Source organism: Protopterus annectens, chromosome 7.part1 (genome assembly GCF_019279795.1).
Source record: "Protopterus annectens isolate FY-2018-M chromosome 7.part1, PAN1.0, whole genome shotgun sequence".
Taxonomy (NCBI): domain Eukaryota; kingdom Metazoa; phylum Chordata; order Ceratodontiformes; family Protopteridae; genus Protopterus; species Protopterus annectens.
In genome coordinates this window covers 349884737-349902236 of record NC_056740.1, presented here as the reverse complement: position 1 = coordinate 349902236, position 17500 = coordinate 349884737, and the positions used below count along the sequence as shown (strand labels likewise).

Genomic DNA, 17500 nt, shown 5'->3' with positions numbered 1-17500 from the left:
GTCCCGGGCTGCGTCCTACATGAACTCCAAGAAGAACTAAACCCAAACATAAAACTACTGTTCAATCTCAGCCTTACTACAGGATATGTACCCAAAGAGTGGCGTACAGCAACAGTGGTCCCTCTCCACAAAGGTGGTGCCTCAACGGATCCCGGAAACTATCGCCCCATAAGCCTGACTAGCTTGGTCTGCAAAGCTATGGAAAGGACCTCATAAATAAAGATATTGGGGACCTACAGACACTGGATCCTACCCAGTTCGGTTTTGTTAAGGCAGATCCTGCCTCTTAAACCTGGTCGATTTCTTTGAAGCAGTCACCAAGGCCATTGACAAGGGGAAGGTGGTCCACACAGCCTACCTGGACCTCGCAAAAGCCTTCAATACAATACCCCACTCGGGCATTATAGATAAGCTTACCAGCTTAAACAAACCCCTGTGTCACTAGATGGGTTGCAAACTGGCTCAAGGACAGAACCCACATGGTTAGAATTGCTGGAGCCATGTCAGACTCCAAACCAGTTACAAGTGGCATCCCACAAGGCTCAGTCCTGGGACCTCTCTTGTTCGGTATATATTTCTCAGAGGTATAGGCCAACACGGAAGGACTGTGGCTGACCAAGTTTGCAGATGACTGCAAACTGGGCGCCATAATCGACTCTCCAGCCGACACAAGCATCCTACAAAAGGGCCTCATAGAAACAGACAACTGGTGCCAGAGCCATGGCCTCAAGTTAAACGCCAAAAAGTGTATAGTCATCCCCTTCGGCAAAAACAAAGTGCCCACAAATTACCACATAGATGGTAATTCATTAAGTACGGAAGAACTAATTAGGGACCTGGGGACCCAAGTTGATAGCAATCTCTCATTCGACAACCACGTGGCCAAAGTGGTTAGAAAATCATTTTATATAGCCCACCTAATCATGAAGGGATTCACATCTAGATCAGGGGAGGTCATCGTGCCTCTTTACTCATCCCTCATCAGGCCCATAATTGAGTACAATGCTTCTTTTGGGATGTACCTTACCAGACACCTGCAGCAACTGGAAATACCCCAAAAGTACCTCACCAAGAGGATCAAAGGGCTTAAACAGATGTCATATGCTGCCCGGTTAAAGAAACTCCAGCTCTACTCAGTGGCATACCGCCTGCTCAGAGGCGATCTGTGCCTGATGTATAAAGCCATGTCCAACCTGGAATTAATGGACATGCTGCACCTCAGAAAATCCAAATCCCATCGAGCTACGCATTCGAGAGACTTGAACCTCAGCACTGAAATAAATAGGACATGCTGAAGGGACAGATTCATAACCCAGAGGCTCCCTTCACTCTGGAATAAAATCCCAGTCCAGGTTAGGCAGAGTCCCTCATTGACTCTCTTCAAGAGGAATCTTGATGAGTGGATGGGAGATCGTAGATTTACTCCGGGTATCACTTCTGTGTCACTGTTAGACAGATGCACAGTATACTAACCTCGAAAAAGGGCATAGCAAAATTCATTTTAAAATGGGTGGCGAAAGCCAAACACACTCTGGCTAAGCTTGTAAATGCCCTAGGGCAGATAGCCTAGTATGAACCTATGAACCTATAAGAGAGCTACTTCTTCGAGCCATGAGGTGCTGAGGTGAAGGTGAAAGCAAACTAACAGGTTGAGTGAAATGGAGCATGGACAAATGGAAAAGGACCAGAAATGAGCTAAAGGTAAAGAAAACTGCACAAATTATTTATTTGGCAAAGAAAATTAAATATGCATTTATAAGGCACAAAACGCATCATTAATCAAATGACTAGCACAAAAATGTATTATTAAGCAAACAAGAGGCACCAACCACATTATTAATTAAACAAAATGTTCAAAATCATGATTTTTGACAAAACTAGCAAAACTATTTATATGGGGCTCAGAATTAACTTTCGTTTGCAACGAATATGTTTAAAGTAAAACGGGCACAAGAAAAGTATAATGAGCATGATAAGAGATTAAAAGGGCATAACAAGTACTATAAAAGGGCAAATTAACCTTAAAAAGCAAGGCAAATGCATGTTTTTAGTAAAAGACCATGTTTGGGCACACACTACTATTTTGCATTGACCAAAGTTATTCAAAGCATAACTAGAGTTGTTCGAAGTATCACAGATTGTGTAATGTGTTTTGTGAGTATATGCTTTATTATGGTGCAATTATTTCAAAGAGTTTTTTGTATGCAAAGTACAGTTATATTGCAAAGTGCAGTCAAAGTACAGCCATTTTGAAAAGTTTCTTGTGCTGTGTGCATTTATTCACAGAAAGACGCCATTTCAGAGTGTTTTTTACTCTGTGCAGAGTTATTTCGCAAAGAACGGCCATTTTGAAAGGTTCTTGTGTTGTGTACAGTTTGTTAGAAAAGTGCATTCATCTCATAGGTAGGTACTAGGCTATCGGCCCTGGGGCCTATATAAGCCTAGCCAAAAAGGTTCCCTGGCTTTCGACACCCAAGAAAATTATTTTCCTGTGCCCCTGTCAAGCAGTGGTGCAGAAGCAATCCCTGGGGTGAATTTTCTATTTCCCATCCAGTCATCAAGATTTTTCTTAGAGGGCCAATAAGGAGCTTTGCTTGACATGAATGGCTAGTTTGTTCCAGAGTATGGGAAGTCTCTGGGACTGGAATCTATCCCTCCAGCATATTCTGTTTATTGTGGTGACAAGGTTTAGGTCCCTGGAGCGTGTGGTTTGGAGAGATTGGGATTTCTTTAAGTGTAGCATGTGCAACAGCTCTGGGTTTGACATAGCTTTGTATGATAGGCAGAGATCGCATCTGAGTAGGTGATATGCGATGTAGTAGAGCTGGAGTTTTTTCAGACGGTCTGCGTATGGCATCTGTTTGAGGCTGGTAACCCTCTTAGTGAGGTATTTCTGTGGCCTTTCCAATTGTTGTAGGTGTCTTGTGAGATACATGCCAAATGGGGCATTGTACTCTATAATGGGTCTGATGAGGGATGAGTACAGAGGAACAATGACCTCCTTTTTTCTAGTGGAGAACCCTTTTGTGATGAGGTTTGCCACATAGAAGGATTTTCTGACTACTGTGGTGATGTGGTTATCAAAGGAGAGACTACTGTCCACCTGTGTCCTGAGGTCTCCTATCACACTTTCAATGTTTAGTGAGCTACCACCTATGTGGTAGTTCATGGGTACTGAGTTTTTCCTCAAAGGGGATGACAATGCACTTCTTGCCATTGAGCTTGAGGCCATGACTTTGACACCAAGCATCTGTCTCTGTGAGGCACTTTTGTAGACTGTCTACATCATTAGGTGATTCTATTATGGCTCACAGTTTGCAGTCATCTGCGAACTTTGTTAGCCAAAGACCTTCTGTGTTGGCCTGCACTTCACAGAAGTAGATGCCGAACAGGAGAGGACCCAGGACCGAACCCTGTGGTACTCCACTCATCACTGGTCTGAAGTTGGACTTGGAGTCAGCTACTTTTACTGTATGGGTTCTGTCAGTGAGCCAGTTGGCCACCCATCTTGTGACATAGGGATTTATGCCCAGTTTAGTGAGTTTATCTATAATTCCAGAGTGGGGAATGGTATTGAAAGCCTTGGCAAGGTCAAGATAGGCTAAGTGCACTGCCTTGCCCTAGTCTACTTTGAGCTTCTTCTGCAATGTACAGTTTATTTGTAAATACAGTCATTCTGAAGTATGTCTTAAACTGATAAGAAGTGGTTTCATAAAGTATAGTGGTTTCAAAGTGTTCTTGTTCTACGGAGACTTATTTGGGAAAGTGCAGTTATTTCACAGAGTTTGTTGTGCTACTGGGCAGAATTACAAGTACTGGTATATATATTTATGTGTGTATGATCATGCATAACTTCAAGTACCTTCACTAATGTGTGTTGATATGGCAGAGGCATTTCGCAGACCATGTCCACTTGAGTTTGATCATAATATAGCAGAGAATTGGAGAGCATTCAATCAGGAATACGATATTTTCACACAAGTAGCTTTTTCTGTCAAAGATGCACATACAAGGGCATCCATTTTGCTTAATGTAGCCGGGTCAGAAGCCACTCTAAGAGAGTGTTCATTTGTGTATGCACCAGAAGTATATGCAGGAGAAGTGCCAAACCATTATATTGTGGTACCAGCTGAATCAAGGGAAGACCATGAGTGCTTGAAATGTAAATTCAGAGAAATGTGCAACCCCCAGATAAATGTTACTTAGCGAGGTACTTATTTTATACAAGGGACCAAAAGCCAGCTTTTTTTTTTTTTATTTAACATTTGTTTACCAGGAAACGAAGCCAATTTTCAGTGGAGGCCCGGGGAGAAATGCTCGAGACACATGTCTTTGTAATGTGGGAGGAAATCAGAACACCCGGAGGAAACCCACACAAATGCAGGGAGTACATCCAGACTCCACACAGAAGGCACTCCAACCGAGAATCGAATGGGAGATCCTCCTGCTGGGAGGCAACAATGCTACCAATACGCCACTGTGACATCCAAAGTTGAAAGTGCCCTGTGTGAGGATCAAACTCATGACCTTCAGATTATGAGACTGACGCGCTACCTACTGCACTAACAAGGCTTCACTGACTTGAGAAACAAGGCTGGAATGTGCAGATTTGGTAACTTGAAAGATGAGTTGATGGAGGACAGTCTTGTGTGTGGTATTGATAGTACTGCAGTGAGAAAGATTTTGCTTCATGACAGTGATTTAACATTGAACAAAGCCATACAGATTTGTCAAATCCTTGAGCTCACAGAAAAGCACACAAGTATACTTACAAGTGAGAAAACCATGGTTTCATCAGCCTCTAAAGGAAAGGTAGACAGCATGCAACACATGGTAGACAGAAACAGGCCTAAGCACATGGCAGCTGCAACCCCTGCGGGTGTGGCAGGGAGGACCTGGAGCTTTCTAGCAAGTTCCAAGACTATCTTACTAAAAGGAGCATGCTCGGTACATTATAAGAGCGAGTCAGCAAAACCCAAGTCAAGCCTTATTGTTAACTGCTGTAATTGTGGAGCCAATCATGAGTCTAAAAGAGAGACGTGCTTAGCATTTGGTCAGCAATGCCACAAGTGTGAAAAATGGAACCATTTTCAACAGTTTTGTAAATCAAGCAAGCCTCATTCAGTTATTAAGAAAGGTCACTCAAAAAAGCAAGTTGATCATACACAGAGCTGCAACCCTACATTATATGTAGATGGTGTATCTGTGGTCAGTGAAAAGGTTAATGCAGTAGATTTGTTGGCAGAAACAAAGTGTTTTGTACTGTCCTGATCAATGGCAAACCCACGGAGCTCAAAGTAGGCACTGGTTCAAAATGTAATGTAATGTCCTCAGAAACATTTGCTAAAGTGAGAGCTGGTGAGCAACTTAATTTGGCCAATTGTGCAAAGCTTGTTGCTTATGGAGGTGAAGAGATTCAAACCGAAGGCTCAGTAATACTTTCATGCTATTCGGCTGGGAACAGTTACACCTTGGAATTTTATGTAGTCCAAAGACCTGTGCAGTGTCATTATTAGGTCTCAGAGATAGTTTGAAAATGAAACTGCTTTCTTTTACCAAAGAAGCCCATCATGTAAGCACATGACCCAGTTCCAGCTTCAGTGATAGTATTTTCTCAGCGTATGCTGATGTGTTTGATGACAAGCTAGGTAAACTTCCAGTTGTGTACTCCATGAAAGTAGACCCAGACACCAGTCCAGTGGTCAGACCAGCAAGGAGAGTTCCAATAGCTATGCAGGACAAAGTCAAGGTCCAGTTAGCCAAAATGGTCCAGCAAGGTGTGATTAGTCCAGTCACAGAACCAACTGAGTGGGTGTCATCCATGGTAGCTGCTCATAAGAAAAATTCAGATGAAATCAGAATATGCATTGACTCAAGGGACTTAGACAAGGCATTGAAGGGACCTTGTCATCATATGCGTACAGTCGAGGAGATTGCAACCCTCATGCCAAATGCTACTGTTTTTTCTGTCTTAGATGCAAAGAGTTCATTTTGGCAAGTGATGCTTGATTGCAAATCTTAACTACTGACTACATTCAGTACCCCATTTGGTAGATACAGGTTCCTCAGGATGCCTTTTGGAATAAATTCTGCCAGTGAAGTCTTTCAGCATCCAACGGAACAAATTTTTTCAGGCTACCCATGTGCAATAATAGTTGATGATTTACTGACTGGAGGTGATGGTGAAGCAGAGCATGACAGAAACCTCAGGAAAGTACTAGACAGAGCACGTGAAGTGAATTTAAAGCGCATTCCTCTGAAGTGCAAATTCAGACTACCAGAAGTTACTTACATAGGTCATTTATGTACCAGTACAGGCTTACAACCAGATCCTTCTAAGCAAGCAGCCATTCTTGAGATGGCATCTCCAGACAATGTCCAAGCCTACAGCATTTTCTTGGCATGATTAACTATTTGGGCAAATTTATCCCTGACTTTAGTGAGTTATCAGCACCTTTGAGAGAGCTGTCATGCAAAAGTGTTGAATGGTCATGGTTAGAACACCAGAAAGCATTTGATAACCTCAAACAACAAATTGCTAACCCCCCTACATTAAGATACTATGGTGTCCACAAACTAGTAGTTCTTTCCTGTGATACTTCAAAGTTTGGTCTTGATGCAGTCATTCTTCAAGAGGGCAGACCTGTTGCTTATGCACCTAGATCTCTTACCCAAACTGAGATGCAGTATGCTCAAACTGAGAAGGAACTTTGGCAATTGTGTTTGCATATTCAAAGTTCCATGATTATATTTATGGCCGAACAATCCAGACAGAAACTGACCATCAACCTCTCGTCACTATTTTAAAGAAGCCTCTGCATTCCACTCCAGCAAGACTACAAAGAATGATGCTCAAATTGCAAAAGTATAATTTCAAAATGGTCTATACAAAAGGTAAACTTCTTTATCTGGCTGATACCTTATCCAGATAACCCATAAATACCATGGAACAGCTTGATGCAGAGAAGTTTGACTTTGATGTCATGGAAGTGTGTAATTTTTCTACCACAAGACTTGATGAGCTAAGAGATCATACAAAGACTGATCCAATTTTGCAAAAGCTCAACCACTTCATCAATGTAGGATGGCTGTCAAAGCAATCCCGTGTACTGCCAGAGGTGCAACCTTATTTTCCATACAGAGATGAGATGCTGATGGAAGATGGTATCATTTTCAAAGGTCCAAAAGTTACTGTTCCGACTTCCTTACAATGTGAATACATTCAGATTTACATTGTGGCCACCCAGGTTCCGATTCTACCAAAAGAAGGGCAAGAGAACTAGTATTTTGACCTTCTCTGGCAAAATACATTGATAAAGTGCTTTCTTCTTGTTCAGTGTGCAACAGTACTAAGCCGCATTTGCAAAAAGATCCACATCATCTAAGCCAAATTCCTGAACTACCTTGGTCAGCAGTAGCGTCTCACATACTTGAGTGGAACAGTCAACACTGTTTAGTGTTGGTAGACTCTTATTCAAACTGGTTTGAGATCGATTTGCTACCTAACCAACGTCCAGTGCTGTTATTAATAAGATGAAATGTCATTTCTCAGTCCATGGTAGTCCGCACAAAGTTATTTTCAGAAATTTGCTAAAGAGTGGGATTTTATCTATGTTACTAGCAGTCCTGAATATCCTCAGTTGAACGGCCTTGCTGAACGTGCAGTACAGAGTGCAAAGCAATTACTAGAAAGGTCAAAAATGTGACAATACCAATATCTTCTTGAATTTACTCAGTCTCAGAAATACACCTCATGACAACCAACTAGGCTCGTCTGCTCAGAGACTTATATCTAGGCAAGCCAGAACAACCTTGCCTATCAGTTCTAGTTTGTTGGTGCATAATGCTAAAAACAACAGAGCAATCAAAGCCAAACTTTTTAAGAAGCATTCTTCTCAGAAGTCCAGCTATGATAAAAAGAGCAGATTTCTTCATCTGTTAAAAGAAGGAGAGACAGTGAGGATGTAAACAGTGAAAGGCTTTGATTGAACTGGTCAAGAGAGGTATATGCACCGAGCCAAGATCCTATTTAGTAGCTTGTTTCCCATCTTTCTTGTTACTAGAGTAGTCCAGATACAAATGTGCTGTATCCAGGACTGTTTTGTAAGTTTCTGAGTTCCCCAGACCTTTCTATGTTAGAGGGAAGCCTTCCAGCTTATCAGTGGGAGTGGTAAGCACTAGGTAGCCTATATACTACAAGAGGAGTGGCTTCTGGCTCTGAAATTGTAGTTTATTGGCCTTTTGGGCTGTTTTTCTATCCCTTTCAACTTTCTGGTTTAAAAGCCCATGTTTGCATGGGTTTACGCTTGTTTAAGCTCCGCGGATCCAGTTTTGGCATCCTGCAGACTACAAGAGCAACCGAAGGGAGAAAGAGAGACTTTAAGTGCCTCCATTTTGATTTTTTCTGATTATACAGATTTCTGCACTTAATCAAAGTATTTTTTCATTTAACTGCATTTGCTTTAATATTGCTACACACTTAAGTGTGCTAGCTTCCACTCCATTTAAAGTGTTTTTATTACTGTTTTAACTGTTTTTCCTGCAAAAAAACAAAACAAAAAAAACGTTCTAACCTTGTTTCCCACCTTTCCTGTTACTATAGTAGTCCAGATAAAGATTTGCTGTATCCAGGACTATTTTGTAAGTTTCTGAGTTCCCCAGACCTTTTGTCTTACAGGGAAGCCTTCCAGCTTATCATTGGGAATGGTAAGCACTAGGTAGCCTATCTATCACAAGAGGAGTGGTTTCTGGCTCTGAAATTGTAGTTTATTGGCCATTTGGGTAGTTTTTCTATCCTTTTCAACTTTCTGGTTTAAAAGCCTGTGTTTGTGTGGGTTTCTGTGACGTGCAACACCGCTAAGCTGGGGTAAACTATTACTGGTGCCAGAAAGTCCGCTCTTTAATTTTTCCCTTAGATCTTGCGAGTTCTCTTCTCTCTTGCACTTTAGCTTATTTGCCTACCACATCATCAGGCTTTTTGTAGCATTTATTGTAGCACACATAAGTGCTATCACCACTAGATGTCCTATAAGGAAACAGCTCTAGTACTTAGTAATGTTTCATCCCTCCTGGCATGTCTAATGGTCAGTTCCCTGTTCTTTCTCATATTAACCTGGTGAACTTGGGCATGCTGAGGGAGTGTAGCAACTGCCTCATGTACACAGAAACCCACTCTTCTTACCTCCCAACATTCAGACTTGTGAGAGATGCACTTAAATCTCCAAACTGGAAGCCAAGCACTTTCCAGCCAAGACTGAGCTGGTCAAGAGGAGAAGGTCAACACCTGGACTACACCACATGGAACACATAGCCCTCCAGAACACCCACCACCACAGCTCTCACATAAAAACACAAACCACACATCCACCTTCACGAAGGCTCTCAACAGAAATCTACCCAAACAGAAGAGACCTCCAAGGCAGAAATGCACTCGACCACCACAACACAACGCAAACCACAAGACACATAGCTCACCTACAGAGTGTGCCTCTCAACCTAAGCCCCTAAGGCAAAACAGCTTGCCCAATACACTAATCATAGGTGACGCAATAGTGAGGCACATGGATGTCCTACTCTCTAGGTTGAATAGTGAGAAGGTAACAGTCAGCTGTCTACCAGGTGACAGAATCCGATACATAGCACATGCACTCAGGTCACTCCACAACAAGTATAAGTATGACTCCATCATTGTCCATGTGGGTGTGAATGATCTGAGATGCACCTCCCTGGACTACATGAAAAGAGACATGGTAGAGCTCTCGGATTATGTGGCCCAGGCAGGTATGACCCTAGCCTTGCGTAGCATCCTACCGTCACCCAGAACGATACCGCAGTACAAACAGAAAATGATTGACTTTAACAATTGGCTAACTTTCTGGTGTCATTCTAAGCTGATCCAGTATCTGTCTACTTGGGATGAAATGATTGACAGACCCTGATGCTTTGCCAGAGATGGCCTGCATCTGCCACCCCTGGGTTTCCGGGTACTGGCTAAGGCTCTTTCCACCCCATAGTGCCTTTTTTAGGCGGTGTTCCAAAGACCAAATTACCACCGTAATAGCTATAAATAAATGCAATCTGAGGGTCATGCTGCTCAAATGCAATCTGGGGGTCATGCTGCTCAATGCTAGAAGTCTAACTTTCAAGATGCACTTGTTCGAAGCACTCCTCAAATGGAGAACATCAACATTTGTGCTGTAATGGAGATCTGGCTTAAAGCAGCCGAAAGCACCCCAGCGTTGCCAAGCTATAACTCATTCCACACCTTTCGGCCCCAGAACATGGAACAAAGCTCCAAAGGCAGTGATGTCTGTCTCCATATTCATAAAGGATATGCACACCTCTACACTAGTAGCCCAGCATAATGCATCTGAGATACTTCAGGCACAACTAACATTGGGTAAGACGGTGATTCAGGTCATAGCTTGCTATAGGTCCCAACCATGTCCCAAGACTCTCACTCCATGTTCCTAAGCATTGTGGAAACTACTAGGGTCCAACCCAACACTCTCATACTAGGTGACTTCAACTACCTCTCCATCAACTGGGAAAACTACTCATGCACCAATACACTGGCCCAACACTTCCTGGAATTCATCAATTACAATGCCCTGGACCAGCTCATTCTTACCCCCACTAGAGGAAGCAACATCCTTGACCTGGTCATTACTAACATGGGCAACTGTTACTCTACACCAATAGTCAATTCCTCCCTGGTTAGATCCGACCACAAACTAATCACCATGGAAATCCACATCTCGCCCCCCCCCCCCACAAAGGTAACCACCATGAAAAATTTCTCCAGAGCTGACTTTGGGCTCCTAAAAACAAAGTGGCTAACTTCACCGCACCCATGCCAATGGAAAATAGATGCATGACTGCCAAAGCATACACCAGTACATTGTAAGAACATGTACAAAAATGCATGGCATTAGCCATACCCAATAGAACCAAGATGCTCTCCGCCAAAAAAAGGAAGCCAATCTGGTGGTCCCTTGCTATTAATAAACTCTACAACAGAAGGAAAAAACTGTTGCAGAAAAAGGTGAAGTTCCACGACTGGAAGAATTCCCTTATTAGCTTCAACAAAAAGTTGAGATCCCTCATCAAAACCTCTAAAGCCAACTATGACGGCAGAACTGTGGCAAACACTAAAAACAACCACAAAGTCTTCCATAGTTATATAAAGAATCTCCATGGCAATACCCAGATTTGCTGAGTTACTGCACAATGGTACATCCTATACTGAGCCAACAGATTTTGCCAACATACTGGTCGACAGATTCAGTGCCAACTTTACCCCCCCCCAAGGACCAATCAAAATACCGGAAGAATGTCAGGCACCCAGCATTACTTCAGCACAGGTTAAAGCTGCATTTTCCAAGGCCAAGAATACAGCTTCCATGGGACCTGACAATATCCCTGGCCGTGTTCTACATGAACTACAAAGTGAATTGGCACCACATCTGTGTGCCCTGTTCACTCACAGCCTCACCTCAGGCTTTGTCTCTACCGAATGGCGCACTACTACAGTCATCCCTCTCCATAAAGGGGGAGTGACTACAGACCCTGGGAATTATCACTCCATTAGCCTAACGAGTCTGATATGTAAGGCTATGGAGTGCATCATCATGGACCTAATTAACAAGAATATAGGGAATCTCAAAACTCTAGATCCCATGCTAATTGGTTTTGTGAAAGGTAGATCATGCCTGCTCAACCTGGTTGACTTCTTTGAGTCAGTCACCAGAGCTGTGGATGAGGGTAGGGCAGTTCATACAGCCTACCTAGACCTGGCCAAGGCCTTTGATACCATTCCTCACTCAAGAATTATTGATAAACTCACCAAACTAAGCACAACCCCCTACATCATTAGATGGGTTTCAAACTGGCTCACAGATAGAACCCATAGTGTGAAGGTAGCGGACTCCAAGTCAGATTGCCGACCAGTCACAAGTGGAGTCCCACACTGATTGGTCCTGGGCCTCTCCTGTTTGAAATCTACTTCTCAGAAGTCCAGGCTAACAAGAAGGGACTCTGGATGACTATGTTCGCAGGTGATTGCAAGCTGGGAGCCAGTATTAACTTGCCAAGTGATGCAGACATCCCACAGAAAGGCCTCACTGAGACCAATGACTGGTGTCGAAACCATGGCCTTAAGCTTAATGCCAAAAAATCCATTGTCATCCCCTTTGGGAAAAGCTCAGTTCCCACTAATTACCACATCGATGGGAGCCCACTTAACACTGAAGGTATTATAAGAGATCTGTGGACACAGGTTGACAGCAACCTCTCCTTCGACCACCACATTGCCACTGTGGTCAGAAAGTCCTTCTATGTGGCACATCTCATTACCAAGGGTTTTGCATCCAGGAAGAAAGAGGTCATTATCTTTCTCTACTAATCCTTCATTAGACCAATCATTGAGTAAAATGCCCCATTTGGCATGTACCTCACTAGATACCTGCAACAGCTGGAGAAGTCACAGAAGTACCTCACGAAGAGGATCCTAGGCCTTAAACACATGTCCTACACAGACAGACTCAAAAAACTCCAGCTATTCTCTGTTTCATATTGTCTACTAAGAGGCGACCTCTGCTTGATTTACAAAGCCATGTCTGACCCAGCTCTATTAGAAATGCTGCATCTAAAGAAATCCCAATCCCTCCACACCACACACTCCAGAGACCTCAACCTCATTACTACAACAGAACATGCTGCGGAGACAGATTCATAACCAAGGGACTGCCTATGCTCTGGAATAGACTTCCCATACGTCAAGCAGAGTACCTCTCTGGCTCTCTTCAAGATAAATCTTGATGAGTGGATGGGAAATAGAAAGTTCACCTTGGGGATCACTCCAGTGGCTCTACTTGATAGAGGCACTGGGAACTAATGCAGGTGTCACGATGCCAGGGCACTTCTATGGGCTAGGCTTGTAAAGGCTCCAGGGCCATTAGCCTAGTACACACTTATGAACCTATGAATCTAAGGGTATAGAGTACAGGAGAAATTGCAGACATCTTCATCCTGTATCACAAATGATATCACAGCATTGTGCCTGTGATACAGACTCTAGGTCTCAGAGCAACCTACACAATGTTCATGCCGAAGAACATGTCACAGTATCTATTCCTGTTGCTGATGATGTCCCAGATGTCCCCAAAGTTGAACATTCCTTGAAGACAGTCCCTGTTGCTAGATCCAATTCTGACTTTTATGTTACATGATGAGGTCGTATTTCAAGACCTAGTGTAAACTACACAGCAACCTGCACATAATTGTTTTATATGTGTCTGATTTTGTATAAGTGTATGTCATATAACTAGTTCTCTATAACTGCATGTCAAAAGATCATTTCTGTAAATTGCATGTTATTGAATACTGTCATTTCATATATGGACTATTTCTCAAAAAGGGAGGATGTAGGTCAGAGCGTGTGTATGTACCTTTAAGAAGCATTTCCATATGTAGCACATGCAGGCAGCAATGCCATTTTGAGAGAGCAGCTGAAGTGTGGTAGTCAGTCTGTTTGTAAGTTTAAGTTACAAAGCCTCATTTGTGATGTGTTTGTGTGTAATAAAGCTGCTTGAACAGAACCCACAAATGTTCTTCTGTTTTATCCTGACCAGATGAGAGAGGATGGTTGAGGAGAAGAGAAATCTGAATGAGGAGGTCAAAGCTAGAATCAGAGGACCTGCAGCTAAATGGCGCAGAGTGTTAGGTATGGTATATGACAGACGAATGCCAAAGAAGCTGAAAAATACGGTGTACAAAACAGTGGTGCAACCAGTATTACTGTATGGTACAGAAACCTGGGCAGTAAAGGCAGAGCAGTTGAGAAAGCAAGAGTTGATGGAGATGAAGTGCCTGAGATGGTTGGTAGGATGCACACTGTGGGCAGGAAAAGAAATGAAGGCATAACAGCAGAAGCCAAAGTAGCTCCAATTTCAGAAAAGGTCAGAGACCAGATTATGGTGGTTCATTCACATGTTCAGAAAAGCAGAAGACAATCTGATGATGAAGATTTGGGACAGACAGGAAGAAAGCAAGAGGAAATTAGGGTGTTCAGCAATGTGGCAGATTGATTATGTGAGAGGAAACCTGTGACAGTCAGGCATTGGTGCCAAAGGAAGGACAGTGACATTAAATAAAGACAAACAGCAATAGTTGACACAACAGTCCCACCACATGTAGAAAATGGGAAGAAGGATGCTGATTCTGGCAAATTACCAGGGACTGAGGTCACAAAATAATGACATACATTTGAGTCTCAGACTTCATATACATCAGAAAATACATGCTAACACAAAACCTGTAATTCTGACAACTTTCTAAGTTTATATAAGCAATATTTAAAATATTCCCCTATTTTTGGGCCCTTGCCCATATTTCTTGCTCTAAGAGGATGAGAGGAAAGCAAATGATCTCCAAGAGGATAACTGCACATGCAGACTTTTCTTTCGAAAGTTAATGTTGGCATCTTTCTTGATTTCTTCAATAAATAAATAAAATAAATAAAAACAACACATACATACCTCTCTTCTATCCCGGATTCTTATTCAAGTTTTTTTCTCTTAATCTCTCCTAAAAAGTGTAACTCTTAAGGGAAAAGTGTGCATTAAACTTAATATATAATGACAATAATTAACAGAGTTATAGACTTATTTTACTAATGTTTTAAGTTAATAGTACTAATATTATAAAGCATCCCTAATAGTATTGTCATCTTTTCAGATGCCCAAAGTGGAACATTTTTTTGTAGAGACATGAGATTTTGCCGGACAAAGCATACCCACTGATAGTGCAAAGCACTGGATTTTACTTTTTTGTTTAAATATAAACTTATTCTTGTAGCGTTTGAATAGGTTATGAGGCTTCATGTAACATTCGAGTACTTCGGATACAAAGTAATTCCTCTTGATCACTAAGGAAATGTAGTAAAGATTTTGTTTTCCACAAACTTTCAGATCATCTACCATCTGTCAACATAACACTTCACACACCGCATCTCATTTTGCACTTTTGCTCACCTTTTCAGTGAAATGGCACGGAATGACGCAATATAACGCATGTTGACGCCAAGACGCTAACACCTCCCCCGTCTTCTTCCTGTAGTGGTTGGCTATTGAATGTCGATGACAACTGATGGGAATAGCTACAACAGTGCGTTTTCTGGCTGAGTTAAGTGTGAGTTTGCCTTAGTTGTGATGGCTTTGCAGGGTTCATTAGAAGATGGAGACCATTCTTCATACAAGGGACACTCACAGTCAGTTACGCTTTCTCGCCTATACTCTGACAAAGATGCGGGATTGTGTATGTCTTTGCCCTGGGACCACTTTTCCTCTTGGTTGCATTGTATATGTGTGGTGGGCTTCGATCTGGAGCTTGGACAAGCTGTAGAAGTAAGTCACTTTTAACAAGTTGATGTAAATGCAGGTGTTAATACTTGTATGTAATAAAAACATGAAGATAAGTATTCCTTAAACACTTTATTTGGAAACTGCTTTTTGTTTTACACTAGTATACAGTAGCTACAGTGTTATGTAATATTTAGATGGGTTGCAACATATTGTAAGTATGGTAAAGTTTTTATTGTATTCTGTATAAGTAGCTTTTTATGCAGTGTGGATAATCGCAAACTTTCACTTTAAAAGTATAGATAACAGTTGTTTCAGATTGGCTGTTGTCAAGATAGGTCGATGTTTTGAAGACCACTAGAAGTCTATGGCGATCTAATTGCTACATCTTTGACGCAAGATCCTGACTAGGCACGTGTTAACATCTCAGGGCTTCATCCAAATCTTCCCATGTGGAAGTTTGTACATTGCCCAGTTCCTGGAAAGAAAACTTTTTCCCGGAAATGCATACTCCTTGTATAACTAGTATAATAAAGCTGTTGGTGCTTGACTTGCTGTGGTGGGAGTTTTTGTGGTCTTTCTGATGCACAGCAAAACAGTAGTTCCAGCTCTGCAATTAGTCATTTGTGTTCTTTCTAAGAAGCTAACAGAGGTGTGTGTGTATATGCATGCATTACATTTACACAGACACCAAAGAAGTTATATCTGATAGTATTCTACTCAAATGTAGTCAACATTTACAAACACTGTTCTTGTTTTAATATGCCTAAAAATGAATATTAGTTGCCAGAAAGTAGTTTTGGTTTTAATTAACAGAGGTAATGATTTTTGGACCCCAGAGAGAGAATAATGCTTTGGGGAATTTTAAATGTTTAGTTGATGAGGTGCAGGTGCTGAGTGAAAGATTGTTTATTGTAGAGACCCAAGGAAAGCTCTGAAAAAAGAATTGCAAATTAAGGAGCAATTTCTACCCTCTGAAGTACATGAAGCACGGACAGCACCGTGGCTTTCTTAATTGTGATACAGTGGTATTCAAGCTTATTTTATGTGTAGTCTGAGGTTGGTGAGTGAGCCTGCTGTGAACAGAGGTATGCCATATTCCATAGTTGGTGTCAAGATTCCTTTAACCTTGTTTTCTGTGGCTGTAGTAGTATGGAATTGGACTGTTGTGCACATGACAAAAAGTCACCCATTTAGCTTGCCAGGCATGTTACCCAGATTCACTGAGAGGGTGAGTTTTTGGTCAGGCCAATAGCCTAAATATCTGCAATATTTAATAGCATCGTAGAGTCCCCTTCATAGCACTGAGATGGCCTGGTCCTGAAGGACAGGGAGCTTGGCAGTACTAAAGGTCATGACCTCCATTTTCTTAAATTCATGGAAAGTCCTAATCTGTTGAGTCAGCAGCAGATCCCGTCATGGTGGCTTCCAAGAGTGCTAGTGATATGGGTGGAGATTATCATCTGTCTACTTAAGCATATGGTCTGTGCAAAAACTGAAAAGGATGCTAATCAGAGTGCTGAAGAAGATGGACAAAAGTATGCGCCGTAGCACAGGACCTATAGGAATGTCAGTGGGAGGTTGTTTAGGGTGGCAAAATGAACTCCTTATTTTAACCTGGTAAGACTGTGTGGATTTGTGATTGCACTGATCCAATGTAGGGAGGTTGAAGGGTGGCAATAATAGGATAGTTTAGAAAAGAGTCTGAGGTGATATATTTGGTTCATTACTTTAATCAATGAAAACGGTCTATTAATGTCAGTTTTCTTTTTCATATTCTATAGTGTATTATTAGTAAGTGAGACTATGGCACTGGAAGGTACTGTGCCTCTTCCTAAAGTGATTTTAAGGAAACTCTAAGTTTAGATATGTGAATAGTTTGGTTAGGTATGTTCATTACAGGGATAGTAGATGTAGAAGAAAGGAGAGAGATGGGATAATAAACTGTCCTTGCCTTGAGATGGTGCGATTTTATTCAGTGGAGTCTGTTATTTTTGGCCTGGTGTATTTGTTTGGAATTGTTACCAGTAACCTTCACGCCAATAGTGTTTGTTTCATTGGTAATTATCAGAACAGAGGAACTGAAATGTGAATCTCAGGGAATGTATGTAATCCGTCCAAGGTTACTGTACCTTGTATTC

The 17500-nt window shown here is 41.9% G+C and overlaps 1 protein-coding gene and 1 non-coding gene across 3 annotated transcripts in view; one reads left to right on the top strand and one right to left on the bottom strand.

The window, feature by feature from the left end:
* Positions 1-4499: 4499 nt before the first annotated feature.
* TRNAM-CAU lies at positions 4500-4572 on the bottom strand. Its single transcript has one exon. It is a non-coding gene; the product is annotated as a tRNA-Met (tRNA).
* Positions 4573-15112: 10540 nt separating this feature from the next.
* Positions 15113-17500, top strand: part of DENND6A (DENN domain containing 6A) — a 1110795-nt gene continuing 1108407 nt past the window's right edge. For both annotated transcript variants that reach the window (XM_044078774.1, XM_044078775.1), the window contains exon 1: positions 15113-15404. In XM_044078774.1, coding sequence (XP_043934709.1) covers positions 15210-15404 — 195 coding nt within the window. In that variant the 5' untranslated portion in view covers positions 15113-15209. The remainder of the gene's footprint in view (positions 15405-17500) is intronic.